At 35.8% G+C, this 21529-nt stretch overlaps 1 protein-coding gene across 3 annotated transcripts; it reads left to right on the top strand.

The window, feature by feature from the left end:
- The first annotated feature begins 854 nt into the window (after positions 1 to 854).
- On the top strand, positions 855 to 19266 carry LOC135102252 (myotubularin-related protein 9-like). Of its 3 annotated transcripts, none has more exons than XM_064007177.1 (13): positions 855 to 933; positions 2227 to 2384; positions 3134 to 3296; positions 3561 to 3712; positions 3984 to 4109; positions 4235 to 4384; positions 9073 to 9099; positions 11337 to 11448; positions 12058 to 12179; positions 12582 to 12688; positions 12947 to 13176; positions 13933 to 14102; positions 14414 to 19266. In XM_064007177.1, exons 2-13 carry the CDS (start codon positions 2238 to 2240, stop codon positions 14615 to 14617), a joined length of 1710 nt encoding a protein of 569 aa, XP_063863247.1. In that variant the 5' UTR covers positions 855 to 933; positions 2227 to 2237; the 3' UTR covers positions 14618 to 19266. The 3 variants fall into 3 exon arrangements, with proteins under 3 accessions (XP_063863247.1, XP_063863249.1, XP_063863248.1); XM_064007178.1 differs by having other exon boundaries at positions 867 to 922; XM_064007179.1 differs by lacking the exon at positions 9073 to 9099.
- The last annotated feature ends 2263 nt before the right edge of the window (positions 19267 to 21529 follow it).

Genomic DNA, 21529 nt, shown 5'->3' on the forward strand with positions numbered 1-21529 from the left:
AAAAAAAAAAAACACTAGCAAATCCTGCCATTTTATTGATTCCATTTATTATTTTTTTTCTTTTGTTAAGTATTAATAAAGAAATTTTCTGAATCTCATATAATTATTGAAATGGCACTAAAGGAATAACATAATGCACATAAAAAAAAAATGTCCATATTAAGAGTAATTAAAAGATGGCATTATAGTGAAAAGCTGTTTCAACAATGAAAAAAAAAAATCCACTAGTTTAAAAATGTACTAAACCTACGCCATATGATCTGATCTTTGAACGTGATAACTCTGATGACTTTATAATTCTGAAGTAAATGCTATCATAGGGAGTAATATAAATAACTGCCACAACCATGGCCTTCACTGGGCACACATCCACCTCCTTCCAGGCTATTTGCTTTTGAACATTCATGCCAGGTTCATGTTTCCTTTACTTGAATCCCCATTCCACTCAGTATGATGGGGTGATGTTGCAGATTATCAACAAACTTCTTAATTCTTGGTTTTGTTTCACTTAGGTCTTAGAGAACACAGTAGGTCATGCTTCACTTCAAGTCTGTTGCGATATTTCGTTTTGATGCGGAGTAGTTGAGAGAATGCAGCCTCACAGGAACAAGCTGATGAAATTGGTAGGAGATATCGAAAAGCCATTTGTTGTAGTCTAGTCATTAAACTGAACCTATAAGTTCCCTCTACTGGCTGCCTACCCGCTAAACTCCTTTGATTTTATACATACATATCCTCAGATTATGGCCCTCTACATTCTGCTACATGGCCCCCAGTTTAGGAACTATTACTCTAATTTCTCTGTTCGTTTAAAATCAAAGTGCAGACTTTGAATTTCCCGCCCTAGTGCTCCTCTCGGCCCAAACAAACAACAGCTGAGGGGCGTGAGGAGGGCGGCTGCTACTGGAGTGTCACTTTCGCTGTATGGGACGCGTGAGTCACATTTTATGTACTCAGTCAACATAACTGCAATGTAACCTCTGGTTCTTTGTATATAAGACCCCAAAGCTTTACTTTTCACTTCCCTAATGGATAGTATGAACTGAAAAGTGACGTGTTTCATTGATTAATTCACTGTACTGTTCCTCAACTGTCCTACTTATTTTGCTCAGAAGTATAGTGGTTCTAGACAGTGATTCCAGCGTCTAATGTTGTAATTCTTTATTATGTTGCTTCACTGCCTCTCATGAATGGCGGTGTTAATTATAGGTGGCCTGGGGGTTATGTACTGGCCTGCACGGTGATTATTATTTAGCAGATTGCCTCTAATTCAGTCAGACTGGTCACCGATTATTACACTAAGATCTAATATAAAATTGTAACCCTAATCTCAACTATAAACGAATTTAAATGTAAGCTGACACATATTTACTGCTTTATGTAAAACTTGCTTAAAAAACAAAACTAATTTAAACTAACAAGCTTCTAAAGAGACCACTCTTAATAATATCTGCCCAGAGGCTTTACTTAAAGCCTCTGAGATACAGACCTTCACTAAAACTAACACAAGATACATAGGCCACAAGATGTAAAGCTGTGTCTGTGTGGTTTCTGGTGGTATCTGATGGCCAGCTCCAGACTGATTGAAAGTCAGTCTTAGATGAGCATGTTTGATGAAGCTGGAGAGATCCCAGATCTGCCAGTATACTAGCTCTCCAAAGATAGTTGATAATTAAGAAGCAGTGGTTATTTAACTGGTTTTGTCAAGATATGTTTATAGACTAGCCAACACAGTGATTTATTGATTGTGAGGAATGCAGAGAATTGTGTTATGAAGTGATATTATCCCTAAGCATAACAAGAGCACTGAACATGAAGCATTGCTGTACGAGGTTACTTGCTTGAAAGGGATGCTGGCAAGGAGTAAATCAGACATGGTTTGTTCTTTATGTCAAAATTTCAGAATTTTTTATAGCACCTTATATGGACATCATGATATGGTGTATAACCTTGTTTTTTTATAAGATGCAACATTTTTGTCTGTCATCTTCAACAAGGAAATCTCCAATTAGGAATCTCAGGAGCTTTACTGTGTTACTGTTCTTGTTATGTACATATAATGGAGTGTAACATTTGCAGTCGTCTTTTTTGATGCTCCTTTATGGAACTGAATGTCACTGCGGATCACATGTCTCCACCTTTGTGTGGAGCAGGTGGAAAAGAATTGTCTGATGATGTAGTGGTTAGTGCTTAAGTGTGGAATCCCATCTATTCTGTATCATTTAGTTTCAGTGAAGATGGAGTTTGCTGAGCTGATCCGCATCTCTCGATGTGACCGTGTGATGCTCCACCGGCCCCACCACCGGGTGCTGGATGGCACACTCTGCATCACAGGGCACCACCTCATTGTGTCTGCTCATGGGGAGGAGCCAGAAGAACTCTGGGTTAGTGGAGTGGATTGTTAGTTGTCTTAGCATGACAATGACAATGTATTATAGATTTTACTGCCTACCACCTTAAGGTGCATTCAGCTACATTAGTAAACCTTATGGTCAGCTTCCCCAAGTTGAGTATGAGTAGAGATCAACAGTATAGTGAAATAGCTAAGATTCTGGTCATACCAAATTTAGCTATAGGGAGAACATTAAAATCTATAGATGTAAACCTATGATCGTAAAACTATAACTTTACAACTTACTTCATATTGTGTACATATACAGAATTACAATTTGTGAAGCCAGTGTTTGGTTGGAAAAAGGCTTCAGTATTGCTCAGTGAACCAGGTATATATTTTCTTTACTCAGAATATAACTTTTCTTGTGAAGACTATACCTGTCATGTTCCTGTGGAGTATATCCATGTCATGTGATAGCTTGACATTGTAAAAGATTTCATAGAAAGCTTGTTGTATTGACGGTATGGTATTTTCTAAATACATTTTAAGGGATTTCAAGCTAAAGGGAATTTTAAATACCAAGAGCTGTTACAGATGAGCTGGTTTGGTATATCTGTTTAGATACCAACAACTGAGGAATCAAAGATGGTGATGACAAGGAACAGAGTAATCAGTATTGTAGCTGTAAAATTACCAGTAGAGCTCCTGAATTTTAAAGAAGCTAATTAATATATTCTTTTATCTGGACCAGAGTGTGATATGAAGCTGAAATTGTTCTATGTACCAATTTCCCATCAGCTGCTGCACAGCAACATTGATGCCATCGAGAGAAGACAGCAGGGCATGACGGGGGGAACACTGTGGCTCAAGTGTAAGGACCTGCGCATCCTCCAGCTGGACATCATTGGTGCTGACCAATTTGCCAAAGTTGCTGACACGTTAGAGGATCTCATTCGTGTGGGTACGTGTGTGGTGGATTATTGTGCTTTGATCATCAGCCTTGCTGTTTGTCATTATGCTGATTCTTGAACATTTTCATCACATTTTCTCATAGTAAGCTATAGTTAGGTTTAAAGTGTCTTGGTATATTTTAATACTTTGTTACTTCTGAGAACCCTGTACTAGGTGGTACTGAGGTAACCACATTACAGTTTCATTTGTACTCATATGCATGTACTAATTATTATTGCTGTCTACAGTTTTAAGCCCATAATGTTTCTTCCAGAGGATCCAACATTCCAGTATCCCTTTTTCTACCGTGCCATGTACAATGTCCTGGAGGACGGCTGGACCACCTTCCTGCCAGAGTCTGAGTTTTCCCGTGTCATCCAGCCAGGTGATGACTGGAGGATATCTTATGTTAACAAGGATTACAAGGTAAAAGAATTCACAGCATCATGGTGATCAAGCTTCTGCAGTATTATTCTTGTGTGATATTTGATGTAATGATTTGATAAATGTTTGGTAAATGGGAAAGAAGTGATTAGCTTCCTTATTCAGAGAGTAAAAGGATTCAGTAGATGAGATGTACTACTCTGCATGTGTTAATCACTGATGATAGGAAATAAATTGCAGAAGTAAAACCTTGAGTCACTGTCTATGTGGACATTATTTAGTATTTTAATTAGTGCCATTTTTTAAATTTCAGGTTTGTTCATCATATCCAGCTGCTGTTGTGGTGCCAAAGAACGTAGAAGACAGTGATCTTGTAGCTATTGCCAACTTCCGCCAAGGAGGTCGCTTTCCCGTCCTGGCTTACCGTCATGAAGGATTGGTAAGGGCTGACCTCTGTTTGGGTGAAAGTGGCACATTAAGAAAAGGTGTTTGGTATACATGATAAGATTTGATATTAATGTATATGTGAAGTCTTGTGTTTAATGAAGATCACCATTGTTCCAGGCTGTTCTTCTGAGAAGTGGTCAGCCTCTCATCACTGCCAATGGAAAGCGATGCAAGGAGGATGAGCGTTTACTGAACAGTGTGCTCGCTCGAGAAAAGCGAGGCTACATCATCGACACTCGCACTCAAAATCTGGCACAGTCTGCAAAGGTAAGAAATGTTAAGTACTAAGTTTCTTTATTGTAATAAACTTCCATTAGGTGACCTTTTTATGAAGCATGTATTTGATGCTTTGGGACATTTTTTTTTATTAAAGTTGGTGCATAATTATAATTAGTAAAGTATGTGGGCAGTATTTCTGAGCATGTTGTTTTGGATTTGATCATGTTTTCTTTGATGTTTAAGATAATTGCAGATTTTCCAGAGGTTTATGCTTTTTGTTCCTTATTTTTGGTAACCCCCTTGAATTTTTGCAGTTTAAGTTAGAGGTGCACTTAACATATATTGCTCAAAGTGGCTTTATTCTGTTACCTACTGCTGTCTGTCAGACTGCAACAGAAGATGAAGGTTGGTGGACTTGTATTTTTCTGAAGCCCTACAAAACCATGCTTGAAAAGTGGGATTGTGTCCCTGAAGCTTATTATTGGAGTCTTATCTCCAGACTTTCCAAGGTTATGACTGATCTACAGCTTTTATGGTCACCTTTGAAAAGTATTCCATGCCTAATATATATTCAATAAAAATACATCAATTATATTATTTTCAGTATTTTGAGTAGTTGTTGACTTCATACAAAAATTTTGTGAAGTTACATTCTTCACAAGTGTCATTATTTGCAATCTTCTGGTAGGTTAAAGAAAGACATCAACTACTACAAATGTTATGTGTTACAAACTTCCATTTTAATCACAAATGGTATTTTATTTCCTGTTGAAAATAACAGATTTTGTGTGGTCCATACTCATTCATGTTCTGCTTGGCATGTCATTGTGGCACAAATTCTGTATCTAAAGAAACTGAAACTGGAACACTGACAAGATAATTCTGGATGTTATATAGGGTCATAACTGAATGAATTAAAATAAGAGTTCAGAGTCTGTTTTGGAGAACATTTCTTCTAAAAACATTTTCTCATTGTTAGTGTGCTGAGTCTACATACCTTATATTAAATAAGTTCATATCTTGATTCAGTCAGTATATTGAATTTTTCCTACATTGCAAACTTTGTAAATATAATAATTTATTTCAGTCTTCCTCATTTCCCAGAATGATGTAATTCAGACACACAGTCATGCACTATATGGTATGTGTTTGTGGTGTTGGTCGTTACTGCTTCATGCATGTCAACATAGTATATTGCAGTGGCACTCACACACCACTTACTCAAGTCCCAACACACAATATTGGTTGTGTAAGTCTGGAAAAAAAAGTAGACTATCTACTCCTCTCTCTGTGATGCCTGTTCCCAAGGACTGGCTGTGACAAAAGTAACCATTCTTTTCTTAGACAGTCTTTTTATTCTTGTGAAAAAAAAAGAGAATAAATAAATAAATAACTAGGGTAACCTGATATTTTGATATTAGAAATGATGGTGAGAACATTTTGAAAGCTGGTAAAAGACCCTGAAGTAATATTTATGAATATGAATAGGAAGAAACTCTTGTGAGTATAAATTGGAGAAAAGGAAACTTTGTGTTGAGGTGTAGTCATGGCCTAGTTGAAGGACAGAGAATGAACAGACTGCATGAAACATGAGATCATACAAAGAGTATCATGCATATCATGATGTCCCTGTCTTGTGGTAAGTGAGTACATACATAAGAGTTAAAAATGAAAGAAAATTCCTGATCTGAATTTCCATTGGAGTATTATATCGTCTTAAGAGTAAAGTCTTATACATATATTTGTTGTGGTATATCTGCTGTTTAATGGAGTGCAGCGGTAGAATTGCAAAGTGACTGAGCCACAACAGTGATATGGCATCAGCTAAGGTTATGAAGGAATGCTACTGCATCCACTGAAAAAACTGTGGTAAGCTAGGATCAAGACTTTTTTGTAGCTAGCTGAGCACCTTATCACAGAACTTGACCTGTAACATTATAAAAAAAGAAAGGGAATCACATTGCTTTCAATGGAGGTACTCCAGTGATGTGATGTATGCTGAATTCACCATTTATAATGGGCAGTTTTGTTCTGTAAGGTGAGCAAACCTGGCAGCTGGCTATATGAAGCAAATAATGCTTGCAGAAACTTATGAAAACTGTCATATGAGTTACAGGGCTCCAGTTGGGAAGATATGCTCTCGTGAGTACCTTTAGCCATGTTGTTGCTGTCATGAACACTTATATCAGTCATTTGATGAAAACTGCACACATCACTCATTAGTGCATGGCACAAAAGTTTGAGTGGATTTTTGTTTTCCTCATGATTTTGTTCATGATCCAGTCTCACGTGACTTCTGGCATGATGGCATGCTGCTGTGAGGAGACTCAATGACCAAGGCTAACCTAGAACAAAAATGCTCTCTAGTGTTAAAATTGGGTATGTGTATTAATAATTTATATACATAATATTGTATAATGATATTTACAGATGCCAGGCCTGTTGATTTTAACATTTCTTTTTATTAATTGTACTACTGTATTAAATGATGCTGCATCATATTGATATAATGATGTAGGTAAAGATGGAAGTGGAGTATGTCATCTTATTTTCACAGATTTAATTTTGGTAATTCATGAATATGCTAGAAATACTGAGACATAACAGTCTATGTTATGTTATGTTGATGTTAATGAGTGACATTCAGAATATCATAGGCTGATGCAACTTAAGGGTCATAAAACAAAATCATAGACTTATTTCACCTGGATCCCAAACAGGCTGTCATCACATCCTCCGAGTATTGCTGATGGTGTTCCATGAACTAATTCATTTCTGCAAAGCTGCTTTGTGTTACTTCAAATTCAAAATTGACTTTCAAGGCACATCTTCAAATTGCCTCTTCTGTTAAAAAAAAAAAAAAAAAAAAAAATATATATATAAATATATATATATATATATATATATATATATATATATATATATATATATATATATATATATATATATATATATATATATATATATATATATATATATATATATATATATATATATATATATATATATATATATCAGGTAATTACAACAGGATCTGTTCAGGGGTGCATTGTCTCTAGTTGTCCTTATTCATTTTTTCCATATTTTGAATATTGTGCACTGGTCTGACTCATAAATGTTTACTGTTATCATAATCTCATCAATTGCCTCTTCAACCGGGTGAAGCAAAAGCATAAACTGGGGGGTGAACATTCATTATGATTGGGTAGTAAAATTGCAGGGTACCAGACTGACATCCCCAGAAATAAGAGTAGTTGATATGTGTACATCATAGTTATTCAGGCCTAAATTAATTGCTCCTTTTCCTGTAAGTCAGATGCTTCACGATTTCCTCAAGCACTGTGCTGTGGACCCTTCACTAGGAATAGGTTCCCAAATGGCATTCTATAAAAATTTTTTTTTTTCTCTCTCTCTCTCTCTCTCTCTCTCTCTCTCTCTCTCTCTCTCTCTCTCTCTCTCTCTCTCTCTCTCTCTCTCTCTCTCTCTCTCTCTCTCTCTCTCTCTCTCTCTCTCTCTCTCTCTCTCTCTCTCTCTCTCTCTCTCTCTCTCTCTCTCTCTCTCTCTCTCTGTGTGTGTGTGTGTGCATGCATGTTCATATATATATATATATATATATATATATATATATATATATATATATATATATATATATATATATATATATATATATATATATATATATATATATATATATATATATATATATATATTTGAGTCCTGGCCATGATCTGAGGGTAGGAAGGGCATCCACTCAGGATAAGAGTTCCCAAACGCCAAAACGAAAAGTTCTTCGTTAAGAGGCACCATTCTAGCCCTAATAAACTAGGGAAACCGGACATAAAAAAAAAGAAAAAAGGTCAACATAATCCTTTGATTTTTTTTATCTCACATTATTTACTCTTCGGAAAATGATAAAGATAATTTTTTGATCTCTTGGAGAAAGCACACACATATCTACACACATTCACACATATTACATTCATACACAGAAGGGTTGGGCTTCTACTCATCCACTCCTGCTAGGAAGCAAGCTCCTGTTACAGTACAAAACAAAAATAAGCTAATTTTTTGTCAGTGCAGAATTTTTCAGTTATAAGTGAAATATACCAGCTGGTTTAAAAAGGGATAATAATGATGAAAAGAAATGAAAAATTTGGAAATTTGTTTTTATATAATATTGTTTTCTTGAATGAGGTTTGGTGTGCATTCCCAGGGACACCCTATATGTGGCACCTCATATCTTGGTGGAAGTTTGTGTTGATTCAGGGATTCTCTCAGTGGCTTACAGACAGATTACTGCATGAGTGTCATGCTGGCACTGAGCAGTAAATTTCTTGAAGTGTATTTGTTAAATAAATTTTGTATTCATATTGATCTCACCTAGGTGATAATTAAGTATTTATTGAATGTATGGCACAGTCATATGCACTTAAGATTAGTATTAAGTTTCCTGCTTACATATTTCCTTTAAGTATTAAAATTACACATAGACTTAAGATTATTATTGAATTTTTATTATTCTGGTGAATAATTTTCTTCTTCTTTTGTGTACTAGTAACATGTGGGCAGTTGGTTTCAGGCATGTTTCTCTTCATCATTTTGTATATCATTAAAAGTATTTACAGTTAAAGTATGGTAAATATGAATAGTTGCACTGAGTATACTTGATTTTGTAATGTTATAATAACTATAGTTTTGCACAGATTGCTTTCACAGTGCATTCTTTTTATACACAGAATCTTGCGCAGTCAGCAAAAGTTCAGGTATAGGAAACTGTTTTAGTAAATATATGTTGTCCATGGTTATCTGCATGCTGTCACTTCCTCTTGCAATGTACACTCCTGATTTTGTGTTTTCTGATAGAAGAGTAAAAAGCATGGAGGATTTAGAAATGAAAGGGGAAGGGCATGAAATATTCATGATCATCATCAAATAGTAAAGCTACACAAATTTTGATAAAGGCAGAATGGTTTTGGTGAGTTTAGAAGAGTTACTGGAGTGTGTACGTTGTACTGAGGGTTCCTTGCTTTTACTTATTTCCAATGTAATTGTCATTCATCTTTTTCTGTCATGTGCTTGCATTCAGGTAAAAGCCTTTATATTAGCTTGTACTGCAGAATTTTTTTATCCTTAGCGACTGCTGTCTGTTTGTTTATATTTGTGAATTTGTGTTAATATACTACGTCAAATTTTATATCAGTTGTATATAACTGCTATAGATGTGGCTCAACATATATATATGTGGATGACTTGTTGCTTTTATTTATTATGTACATATTTACTTGAAGATTCAGATTACTTTAGAAAATGTACCCAGCATGATCTTCATGTTATGTTAGACAAAACATGAATGCGGTAAGTAAACATGACTTATTAACATAAAAAAAACACAAACAGCTGTCTGTCAAGTCAAGTCTACATATGTGTGATGCTCTTCATGTATTGAATACTTCTCTTATTTTATAAAACATTTGAGATTTCTCAGGCACACTAGTGACTAGGGACAAAACATTGCATATTATTATGGAAACTGTTCACTAATTACCTATTCATATCTATTTTTATTGTGAAAATGTAATTTTTGGAACATGAGAGAGAGAGAGAGAGAGAGAGAGAGAGAGAGAGAGAGAGAGAGAGAGAGAGAGAGAGAGAGAGAGAGAGAGGTATAATTAAAAGTTCTCAGGAATATGATACGAGTATACACATAGCCAGATCTTAATACCAGATGTATCCCATTTACTACAGTATATAGGAATACAGACACCTTACAACACAAACTAATATATATATATATATATATATATATATATATATATATATATATATATATATATATATATATATATATATATATATATATATATATATATATATATATATATATATATATATATATATATATATATATATATATTATTTATGTATGTATGTATTAGAATGTATGTTCCTTTTGAATTTCAATCTTATTGTTATACATATATTTCTTTTCCCTTGCTTATATACTCAATTTCAAATTAAGCTTAAACTTCCTTTATTTTTCATTAACAAAATCTTATTGTTTTTAGCACTCTTGTGGCAGTCAGGTCTCAGATCATTATGCATTTAATATTTTGAAATTTACTGTAATCATTATGTGTTTCTATATGTGTGCATAATGATTAAGATCACTAAAATTAAATGGATGCTAAATACTTCTGTAATTCTTTTTGCAGCAAGATTCTCCAGCTTTTGTATGATTGAGTGATGCTTTCTTGCTCCTGTAGGGCACATAACTGTACAGTGCATACAGCAGGCCTGCTCCCAAACTGAATGAATGAATGATGATGCAGTACTTTTTTTTTTTTTTTAATATAAGAGATTTCACAACTTGAATAGTAAGTTTTGCATAATCAAGATAACGTAAATCCCTTCTTCATTTGAAATTAATTGGGAGCTGCAATATAAAATAAGTTTGATATCATTGATTTTTTTATTTTAGTAAATTTGCACTAATACAGCTAACAAAGATTGGATATAATTAAAAGAATTTTTATATCACTGGGTGTCTAGAAGCAGAAACGAGAAATGATTTCATGCCTACAGAATATGACTTTCAGATGTAGAGAAGGTTGCATTTATGGTAGTGTTTGAAGGCCACAAGAGTGTTAATGTTCAATATTGTTACTATTTCATATTACATTAGCTTTGACAATATTCTTACAAATTTTTTTTAATATAGAATGATGTGATCATCACAATTCTGTTTAGTTACTTATAAAAATTATGGCATGCATTTTATATGGTTAAAAATTATATAAGTATAATAGAATATATTTTGTATCTGAAGTTACATCATGATCATTAAGTCCTGCCTATGATTAAGTCTTTTCTGATGCACATTTTAGAAATTGAAGTGCAGCAGACTATAAGACAGACAGTGTAGGTTGTACAGACATAGTTGTGTGAGAATGGCGGAGCTTGTGAAGGCCAGATTAGTGCAAAACATTATCCTCCCCACCAGCTGCGTGGTGGAGGCTACGAGCCAGAGCTACACTATCCCAACTGGCGCCGCGTCCACAAACCCATAGACCGCCACCACATGCTGCTTGACTCTCTCACCAAACTCATGGATGGTACAGTGTGTTGCTCCCTATGTTCTGTTCTGCCTTGAATTGTACCAAGGAGCTGCGAGAGCTTCTAGAGTTACCTTGTAGTTTTCAGTGGGAATGAAGGAGTAGGCTAAGAAATGTAGAGGTTTTTAAGGTATGGAGTTGAAGCTTCTATACAAACTGCCTTGTGTGAGATGTTTGTTTTGCATATTGAATATAGTAAGAGAGTGTAAATATAAAGTAAATGATAGCTTTAATTTTTCTTTTTTGAGCTTATTAGTATGTGAATGAAAATGCTCATGAATTAAATGTATATCTTTGGAAATTACTACTTGCAGGCAACATATACTAGCAGTTTCAGCATGAATTGTAATCATGTGGGAGAATTTCAGAAGATGTGTTAAGAAGGTTGATGTTTATTATTTCTGCTAGAGAAAAATAAATTACTCTGTGATTATTTTGTTACAATTAAAAATAAGCAAGAAGAGATACTAAAAAGAATCTTTGAAATTGATTTGTCTCAATGATGTTACGTGGTAAACATTTACTTTATGAAAATTTTATAAGGAGTACTATCATAATGACAGGTTTCTTTGTTGTGATGAAAAATTTATTCCATTGTTTGTGTTCTAGGTGTGAATGATACAAACTCTGGAACCGACAAGTGGCTGAGTCGTCTTGAGAGCAGCAACTGGATGAACAACATCAAGGAGACCCTGAACTGTGCCTGTCTGGTGGCTCAGTGCTTGGACCAGGTGAGGGGTATAATGATGATGATAGTGTTCAAACACTAAGCCACTGAGAAAGCCGTATAAAGAAGTCAAAGAATTAAAGTAATTTTGTTGAGAGAAAAAAAAAGAAGATAAAAGTATTACAGTTTTTGTCATGATTTATGGTGAGTTAATTTTACTGAGTTTAGAAAAAACTAATTAGTATGAACAAATTTAGTACTTATTCCGTTACTGTTGTATACATTCATTAAAGCTATTATGGACATCAAGAGAAGTAAATAGAGTTACAGCAGATTTTCCTTCTAAAAAAAACATTTGAATTAAACTAACATTATATTTTGTAGTTATTGATTGCTGCACTGCTGAACAGATGAATCAGTTAACATTGTCTGCATTGGTTGGTGATCATACACCTGTCTTCCTTAGGATGGAGCCTCAGTTCTGGTCCATGACACAGATGGGTTGGACTCAGCACTGCAGGTCACCTCACTAGCCCAGATCATCCTTAACCCAGACTGTCGGACTGTCAGAGGGTGAGGGCTTATATTGAGGATGTCTTGGGGAAAACACATGAGGGCATAAACACTTCAGCTACATAACCATGTGTCTTGATGTTTTGATCTAACTCCACAAAGCTGTATCTTTTAGCACCTGTTTCATGTTTTGTCTGGCCACGTTTATTGTTTTTTTTTTTTTTTTTTTCATTACATAGTTGCATGTGTCTGCCTTCTGCTTGTGAATTACTGCAGAAAGTTAAAGGAGAACCATTATTTATTTCTTTTTCCTGATAGATTCGAGGCACTTATTGAGCGAGAATGGATCCAAGGTGGGCATCCATTTGCCACCCGTCATGCCCGCTCCTGCTACACACCCAGTGCCCAGCGCTCCAAGATCAATGCTCCAACCTTCCTTCTCTTCCTGGATTGTGTCTACCAGATTCACTCTCAGTTCAGCTGCAGCTTTGAATTTGCTGAAAACTTCCTTGTGATGTTATTTGAACATTCATACTCATCACAGTTTGGTGAGCTTTTGTTAAGTGTTTGATATGACAATGGGACATCAGTGGTGGAGTGATGTATTGATAGATTATCTTTGAGCTTGCTAGGGAGTTATTTGCTTGGAGTAATGTGTCAATGCTGTTGTCAGTGTTGAGAATTAGAAATTTTCATATTATCTATCAATCTCTGTACCAGGCTGTCAGTCCTATACATGTTAGCCCAGACAAGGCACCACACATTCAGACACACATCATTCACATCTTAGGTTACATTTACACCAGCCACTTTTTGTGATCAGTGGCAACCACAAAAAAATGGTGAACTTCACAGAGAGAGCACAGACAGCTGCTGCTTCCACCAGATCCACATGGCACTGATCTCATTTGTGGCTGCCACCAATTGGCTCATGTGCACAGTGCTTCTACTGACCATTTTTTGTGACAACCATTTTTTGTGGTGGCCACTGACCACAAAAATTGGCTTGTGTGAATGCAGCCTTAGTCCCTTTGGCTCCCAAAAGAAAAGGGAAAATTCTTGTGGCCAACCATACTATAGACTAAGAGCCCAGGCATGGTCAAGGAAAATTTTTATACAGTAGTACAAAAGATGTTTAACTTTCATACTCTTCCGTAGTTAAAAATCTTGCTTCTAGTATACATTATTCATGTAATTGGCTTTCAGATAAATTTCCTTATTTTTACATGAGTTGTACATGAATAAATGGCAAGAAACACTGCTGTGTATTTTGAACTTTAAAGCAGGTTTTCTTTTTTCAACAGGCACATTTTTAGGGAACAATGAAGGAGAGAGAAAAGCCATGAAAGCCCCAGAGAGGACGGCCAGCCTATGGTCATACATCAACCGACATGAGGTGCTTCCAAAGTACCTCAACCCCATGTATGAGCCAAACCAGCGTGTGATATGGCCTTCTGTGGCTCCAATGAGTCTGGTAAGGAGGGCTAGAATATACTGATTATTCATAATAATCTTATTTTCCCAGTTGTTTTCTAATTCTCATTGAAATGATTTTGAAAGATCTGTTTCCTAATGCTTTGTGACTAGTACACTGGCCAATCTCTCTTCTCAAATTGATGACTCCTATTTATGTCAAGCCTGGTCTAATGAGGAAAACTGAAATAGTAATAATGGTGATAATGACTTTGATAATGGTGATGTTAATGGGAGGACACTACATCTGTGTATCATGCTTGATAGCTTTTCAAAATCTTCTTGAAATACTTTTGTATGATATCCTTTCAGCAACTGTGGGCTGGAGTGTACCTGAGATGGGTGGTTGATCAGGGGCCCCAGGAGGCTGCCTGGCTGGTGGTGAAGGAGCTACGGGAGCGAGATTCCGCTCTCCGCTCCAAGGTCTCGCGGCTGAGGCGGCAGCTGCAGGACCTGGAGAGGGAGGCCCTGGAGGTGGGCATATTGTCACCCACAATGGAGCTAGAGGTGGCCTAGGGGGGGAGGGGGGAGTTAGGCTTGTAGGTTGTTATTTATGAAAGCTTGATACCATGTGTGTGTGTATATATAATATGTATGTATTGTTAATCAGATATCACTCTACATTTTTTGTACTTTACTTATGTGAAACACTTTTCTTTTCCTTACCTTTTCATTTCAAAGTTGTTAATACTTTTAGTTCTTGTAATAGACTAGTCATCACATTACACCTTCATTGAGAAACAATTGCTGAAGAAATGTAAATAGTCTTGAAAATTGTTAAATTATTTCATACATTCTTTCTGTATTTCAGTTTAGTTACTTTTAATATGAAATATATTGAACTGACTACTTATATAATCTTATAATCAAAGGTTACGTATTTACATCACGTTATTTGTACATACAGGGTGTAACATGAGTTTCTGTGAATATTGCCAGAAGTGAGAGTGCAGGTTATTTTAAGTCAAAAATGTTATACATGTATTTATATAGGTGTTTTGAGGTGTTGTTTAGCTGTGGTATGAAATTCAAGTGAAGCCTGGCAACAGTTACAGTGGCTGGTCAGGGTGGGTAACCATGACAGAGAAACACCACTTCCACACACTCCACGTTACTTTAAGTTATGCAGTACAATCTGAATGTATTCATTGTCACTGTCTCTGAAAGAAACTGTGCAATGTGACTAACATTCAGTTGATTTGTTGCTAGCCTTGCTGCTTCCCATTCCCTACCTGGGCAGACATGGTTCCATGCAACCTATTATTTTATTTGTCATTTATTACATCCATACTATCATTATGTAATACACACCAGTAATCGATATCGGTTCATTGTTGTCACTCGTCTTATCGTGGGGATACTGTAAAGCTCCAAAACTTGTAGAAATCATGACTGAATTATTTACAGTTTCAGATCCCCTCATACGAGTAGATATCTGCCTGGCCTGGCTGTTGTATCTATAGTCAGGCTATACTTGAATTTCATGCCTTGGCTAAACAACACCTCAAAATGCATATGTGCACAGAACATTTTCCACTTAGAATAATCCGTACTTTAATCTATGGCAATATCCATGGAAACTCGTGTTATATCTTGTACAATTTCATGATAAAATTCTGTCTGAACTTGGGTCTGTCTTGCAAGGAGTAGTGGGAACTAATTATGCATTCCAAATCAGGGACAAAAAATTCTGTGTCTTAGCCTGAGAAATATTATGTCTTTTGATTTTCACCCATTTGATCTTCATTCTAAAAATGCAATGATATTTGAATATATGTACTTCTATTTTCTGCAACAGTATACTGGACATCTTGATGCAAGCATGGCAGCATGAGAGCATAGTAATAGTGGAATAGGTAAACAGCTCATCGTAAACTCTGAAGTGAGACATGTTGTAATGTATCATAATTTATATCATACCTTTGGAGAGCTTTTAGTATTGGAAGTATGATGATTTAGACATTAGAAAAGGTAAACACACACACACACACACACACACACACACACACACACACACACACACACACACACTGTGTAGTGTAATGGTTAGCATGCTCTGCTCACAACCAAGAAGGCCTGGGTTTGAATCCCGGGTGCAGCGAGGCAAATGGGCGAGCTTCTTAATGTGCAGCTCCTGTTCACCTAGCAACAAGTAGGTACAGGATGTAACCTGAGTGGTTGTGACCTCACTGTCTTGGTGTGTGGTGTGTCAGTGGTTTTGGTCCTACCTGAAGATAGGTCACTATGAACTCTGAGCTCTTTCCGTAGGGGAACCGCTGGCTGGGTGACCAGCAGTCGACCATAGGTGAATCACACACACACACACACACACACACACACACACACACACACATTCAATTCAATTCAATTGTTTATTGACCACAAAATCATAATAGTACATATAACTCATTAAAACAATCTTTATAACAACCATGGCAAAAATATATAAGACTTAGAAAACATGCAACTTATTTGTAATCCAACAAATAATATCTTATCATTATAAAAGTAGTATAGCTCCTGCCCTTAAAACAAAAACATATCCTTAATTTGCAATTATATAAGCACATTAATATTAAAATTCAAACAAAAGTGCATTTTTCAATAAAACACACACACACACACACACACACTATATTGTAATCTTAATAGAACTTTTAAAAACATCAACAGCTCTTCATACATGTATACAAATATTATATGTAGTATCATACAAATTATTGTTGTTAATGATTTCCAATGCAGTTCATGCTGTTGTACCTTTATATGTAGGTAAATGCCACTCACCACTATGACAGAATAGTGAAGCCATCTTTCACCCTCTCATGCTTGTTTACATTTCATGACTGTGGAACTATGTGGCCAGCTGTGCTATTCCTATGCTCTTGGGATATAGTAGGGGGATTCATGAGGCTATCCCTTTCCACCAGGGGCCAATGGGATAAAGAGTGTGAATGATGTGTGTGAGTGTGTGGTGCTTGGTGCTTGTCTGATCCATCCCTTATGGGATTGTCAGCCTGGTAGACAGACCTTAAATGTATCTCATAAGCACAGGTAAAGGCATAGTTTAGTTCTATTAGCCATGATTCCACTCCACATAGCATATAACTGTTGGGAAGAGTTTAGGACACACTGGCATTGATGTGTTATAACTACTTAATGGCCTAATAATTAATTGGTGTGTAGTATAGTTTGGTGTTTAGATGTTATATTGTTGTAGTAAAACACCCAAAGCAGCCTCCCCAGAGGGTTGTGGGTTTCCCTCATGTGTTGTGATTTCAGTAGCAAACTTTAGCAGTGTTCCATCATACTCACTGATTGAAAGATTGAATGCAGGTAACAATCAGTTTGGAGTGACTGAAAGCTTTATCTTTTGTACCTTTCACTTTTAGCACATGTCCTGTGAAATGCATGAGCACTCTCTGGTATGCAGTTTTTGTCACTGGATCAGTCTGTGTTTAGCACATAACTGGTTTTAAATGTGAAAATGTCATCTGTTTTCTCATCTACACCTGTGAATTACAATTAGGAAATATTTTCCTTGGCCTATCATTGACAAATATATTGGTTAAAAGAATGATCAAACATAACTTCTTTACTGAACATGTGAATTGGATGTCAACATCATTCCAGTATACTGATTATTGATTTCCTCATGCCAGAATAACAGGGTTTGGATTGCGAAGATCATAAGATATAGCACATCCATGTATTTCTGTCCAAATTTGAGTGTATTGGTTTTAATATTGTGTGATTCTTGCAAGATGAAGGATCTGGTAATATGTATATGCAACCCAAGCAGGGCACACAGCAGTGGTCAGATGCCTTAGCTCTGAGTCTGCATGTATCATTGAAAACCCCCAATATCAATGTAGCTTTCATCTATTTAATAGGCAAAATGGATATTTCAAGCCCTTGACTTTTCATGATGTGAACCACCTTGTCATTGTCTTAACCACCATTTTAAAATTATTAAAATAAAACTATATATTGAAACCAAAGGGTAATTGGAACATGAAGCAACATAGTGAGGCTGTGAGCGGCACACGTGGCTGGTGTGGCCGGCCATGAATTCCTGAAGGACCCCTAGTGATTTGATCTAACAAAACACTTGCTTGAGAAATACTTGCCTTATAAATGCTAAGATTTAAAAATTTATTTAAGTCAGAATGTGATATTTTTATACTTAAAAGCCAACCTGCTCTTGCTAGTTACTCATGAGCTTATTACTTACTATACATTTATGCCACAAATCCCCATAGTACTCAGCAGAACATCTGGTGCATTACAGATTCATATATGTTAGCAAGGGTTCAGTTGTACAAAGAAGTAGCTGGCATACAATAGTGAAGTGTGATTGAAGTTGTACACATCTTGAATGGACTTTTGAGAACAGTATGTATATTATAGATTGTTGTCAGTGTTTGTAAATTGAGAGTTTTAACTGTTAAAGGGATTAAAGTAACTTCTAAGATCTGAATCTCTCTCTCTCTCTCTCTCTCTCTCTCTCTCTCTCTCTCTCTCTCTCTCTCTCTCTCTCTCTCTCTCTCTCTCTCTCTCTCTCTCTCTCTCTCTCTCTCTCTCTCTCTCTCTCTCTCTCTCTCTCTCTCTCTCTCTCTCTAAGATATTTAGTTCTAGTCATTGAATCACCAATAATCCATGCAAGCAGTGTGTTTTTCATATTACCCTGTTTTATCATCCAGAATGCCGACTTATATGCACATAAGTAAATGCTGAATAGTTGCATACATATGAATGCTTCAGAAAATTATTTAAGTTGTTTGTAACTGAAGTAGTATTGTAAACTTGAAAAGTTTCCATTTTTTATAATAATTCACTATGGAGGCTAAACACATTAATCTGTAGATACTCTTACTTCTGTGCTAGATTATAATCTCACTGAAACTATATAAACATGACACTGTTGTAAATGTTTGAAAATATTGTTGTGAATGTGTTTGTATATGATTCTGGTTACATTGAGGTTTTTTTCTTATTACTAATTTGTTCATTATAAATACATCAGTTCTGTCTATTTGTTGGAATTTTCATATTATAATTTTTTGACATGATTATTTGCAATAAAAATTCTGCATGATACAGAATATTATGAGGTGCACTCTCCAGCATTCCATATATAACAAACATTAAATATGTGCACCTACTGACCATATTTCATTATCCGTACATTTTTTTATATAGTCTAAGTCAAATAAAATGCAAGTTAAGTGTAAAACAATAAATTCCTGCAATCAGTCAGTTAAAAGTGGCTGGAAGGTAAAGCTCTGAAGACAAGACATATTGCGTGACATACAGGAAACAAATAGCTTACATAATTGTGGATATAATGTAAGGTAGCAGGGTAGGGTGCATGCATTTATTTATTTTATTTTCTTATAAATTTCCAAACTGAGAAAATTCAGTGATATTCCAATGATAACAAGCGTCTTTACCTTATTATCTTATACAATTTTTACACAGCATGAAAACCGTCCTTTGATTAGTAACCGAGTATTTTTGTACCTTCCGAGCAATGAGGCACATGGAAGTCCCACATCCTTCACTTTACCTCGTTAACTATAACATTTTACTGATGGCTTTACAATTTTTTTTTCATTTATTTATTTATTTATTTTTACATGAAGTAGCCATGGGTCTAAGAGCATTCACATAAGAAGCCATGAAGTTCTGCTCAGTTTTAAGTCTGCTGGAGGAATACTATGAGACATTTTGTTTCCATAAATAGCACGAATATGGCCCACATGAAAATATTTGATGATGTCCAATGGCTGTTTATGATACTGTTGCGCCGATGAACTATAATATCCCCAGAATCTTACACTACAGTTCCCTCTATATTGATAAACAAATAATGACAATAATAAGTAAATAAATAAATAAATGAGCACAGAAATAAAATAAGAAAAAAGTTAAAATTTCTCACTTATTACAAAATAAAAACCTCACAAATGCATGAAGAGAGAGAGAGAGAGAGAGAGAGAGAGAGAGAGAGAGAGAGAGAGAGAGAGAGAGAGAGAGAGAGAGCATAAAAGTCCACAAATGAATATGCAGAGAGAGAGAGAGAGAGAGAGAGAGAGAGAGAGAGAGAGAGAGAGAGAGAGAGAGAGTTAAATCCTGCCAGCCATCATAATGCAGCAAATAACTTTCTTTCCGTTTATAAACTTCAATTAAACATATAAACTGAAACATGGGAGCTGAGCCGGAGTTTGCAGCATTGAAACAACCCAACGTACAGCGCTCGAGGGACTGAACGAGAAACAAACAACGGAGCGTTAAAACAAACTTCTGTGCATCACATAATCCAAAGTTTACGAGGCAAAAGTGTGTGTGTGTGTGTGTGTGTGTGTGTGTGTATGGAGAGAAAATCAAGGCAAGAGTGCTGTCAGAAATGTCGTTATAAGCAGAAATCGCCGCCCACAATACAAGGGACATCTTCACTGGCATCCTTTCCTCTGTGTGACGGGAAAATAATTAGTATCAGAGCGCTTGTCCAGGGAAATGAAGTTGACAGTTCTAGTATACTATGACGGAATGAAGTGTTTAGTGATTGATTTGATTTTGAATTTGTATGTAGTAGAGAATATATCAACGGCAGGATATTCTCTCTCTCTCTCTCTCTCTCTCTCTCTCTCTCTCTCTGTTTTTTTTTCCTCAGAAGCCTAATACTAATAAAGTTACTTAAAATTTTGTTACGATTTCCTTTTTCCTTTCCTTCTTTTTTTTTTTTTCTTTCATTGCCAGAATATCGCTTTGTAATCTGATTCGATTTTCTTGTTAATTTTTTGTTCTCTCTTTTATGACTTTTGCTCTAAGGGTGATAATAAACGTTTTTAAAATGTGGTGCACTTAATGTATAGAAGCAAATTTATATTGAAATCTATATGTCTCTCTCTCTCTCTCTCTCTCTCTCTCTCTCTCTCTCTCTCTCTCTCTCTCTCTCTCTCTCTCTTAGCCTTATGGTGCTGATACCGTGTGGTAATGATGATCATGTGACGATGGTAATGATAATAATGGCGGTGATGATGATTGTATGCTAGCACTGGGTAGGCCTATTGTAAACCTAGCCATCCACCAATGGTTTTGGTGTTGTTAGATTATAGATATAACAAGTAAACATAAGTAGTAGAAAGAATCATGGGAAAAGAGGGAGTGAAGGAAAAAAATAAGAATGGAAGGGAAGGGAAGGAAGAAAATGAAAAGGATGGGAAGGAGAGAAGGAAAGAGAAAAATAATAAAGATGTAAGGGAGGGAGGGAAGGAGGAAAATAATAGAGATGTAAGGGGAGGATTGAAGGAAAAGAGAGGAAGGAGAAAGATATGTGATAGAAGCAAAAAAGTTTCATGGGAATGAAAAAAAAAAAAAAGAACATCTTTGGGTCTTCGACAGAGAGTGTTCGAGCAAATGAAT

The sequence above is a fragment of the Scylla paramamosain genome, chromosome 7 (genome assembly GCF_035594125.1).
Source record: "Scylla paramamosain isolate STU-SP2022 chromosome 7, ASM3559412v1, whole genome shotgun sequence".
NCBI classification, from domain to species: domain Eukaryota; kingdom Metazoa; phylum Arthropoda; class Malacostraca; order Decapoda; family Portunidae; genus Scylla; species Scylla paramamosain.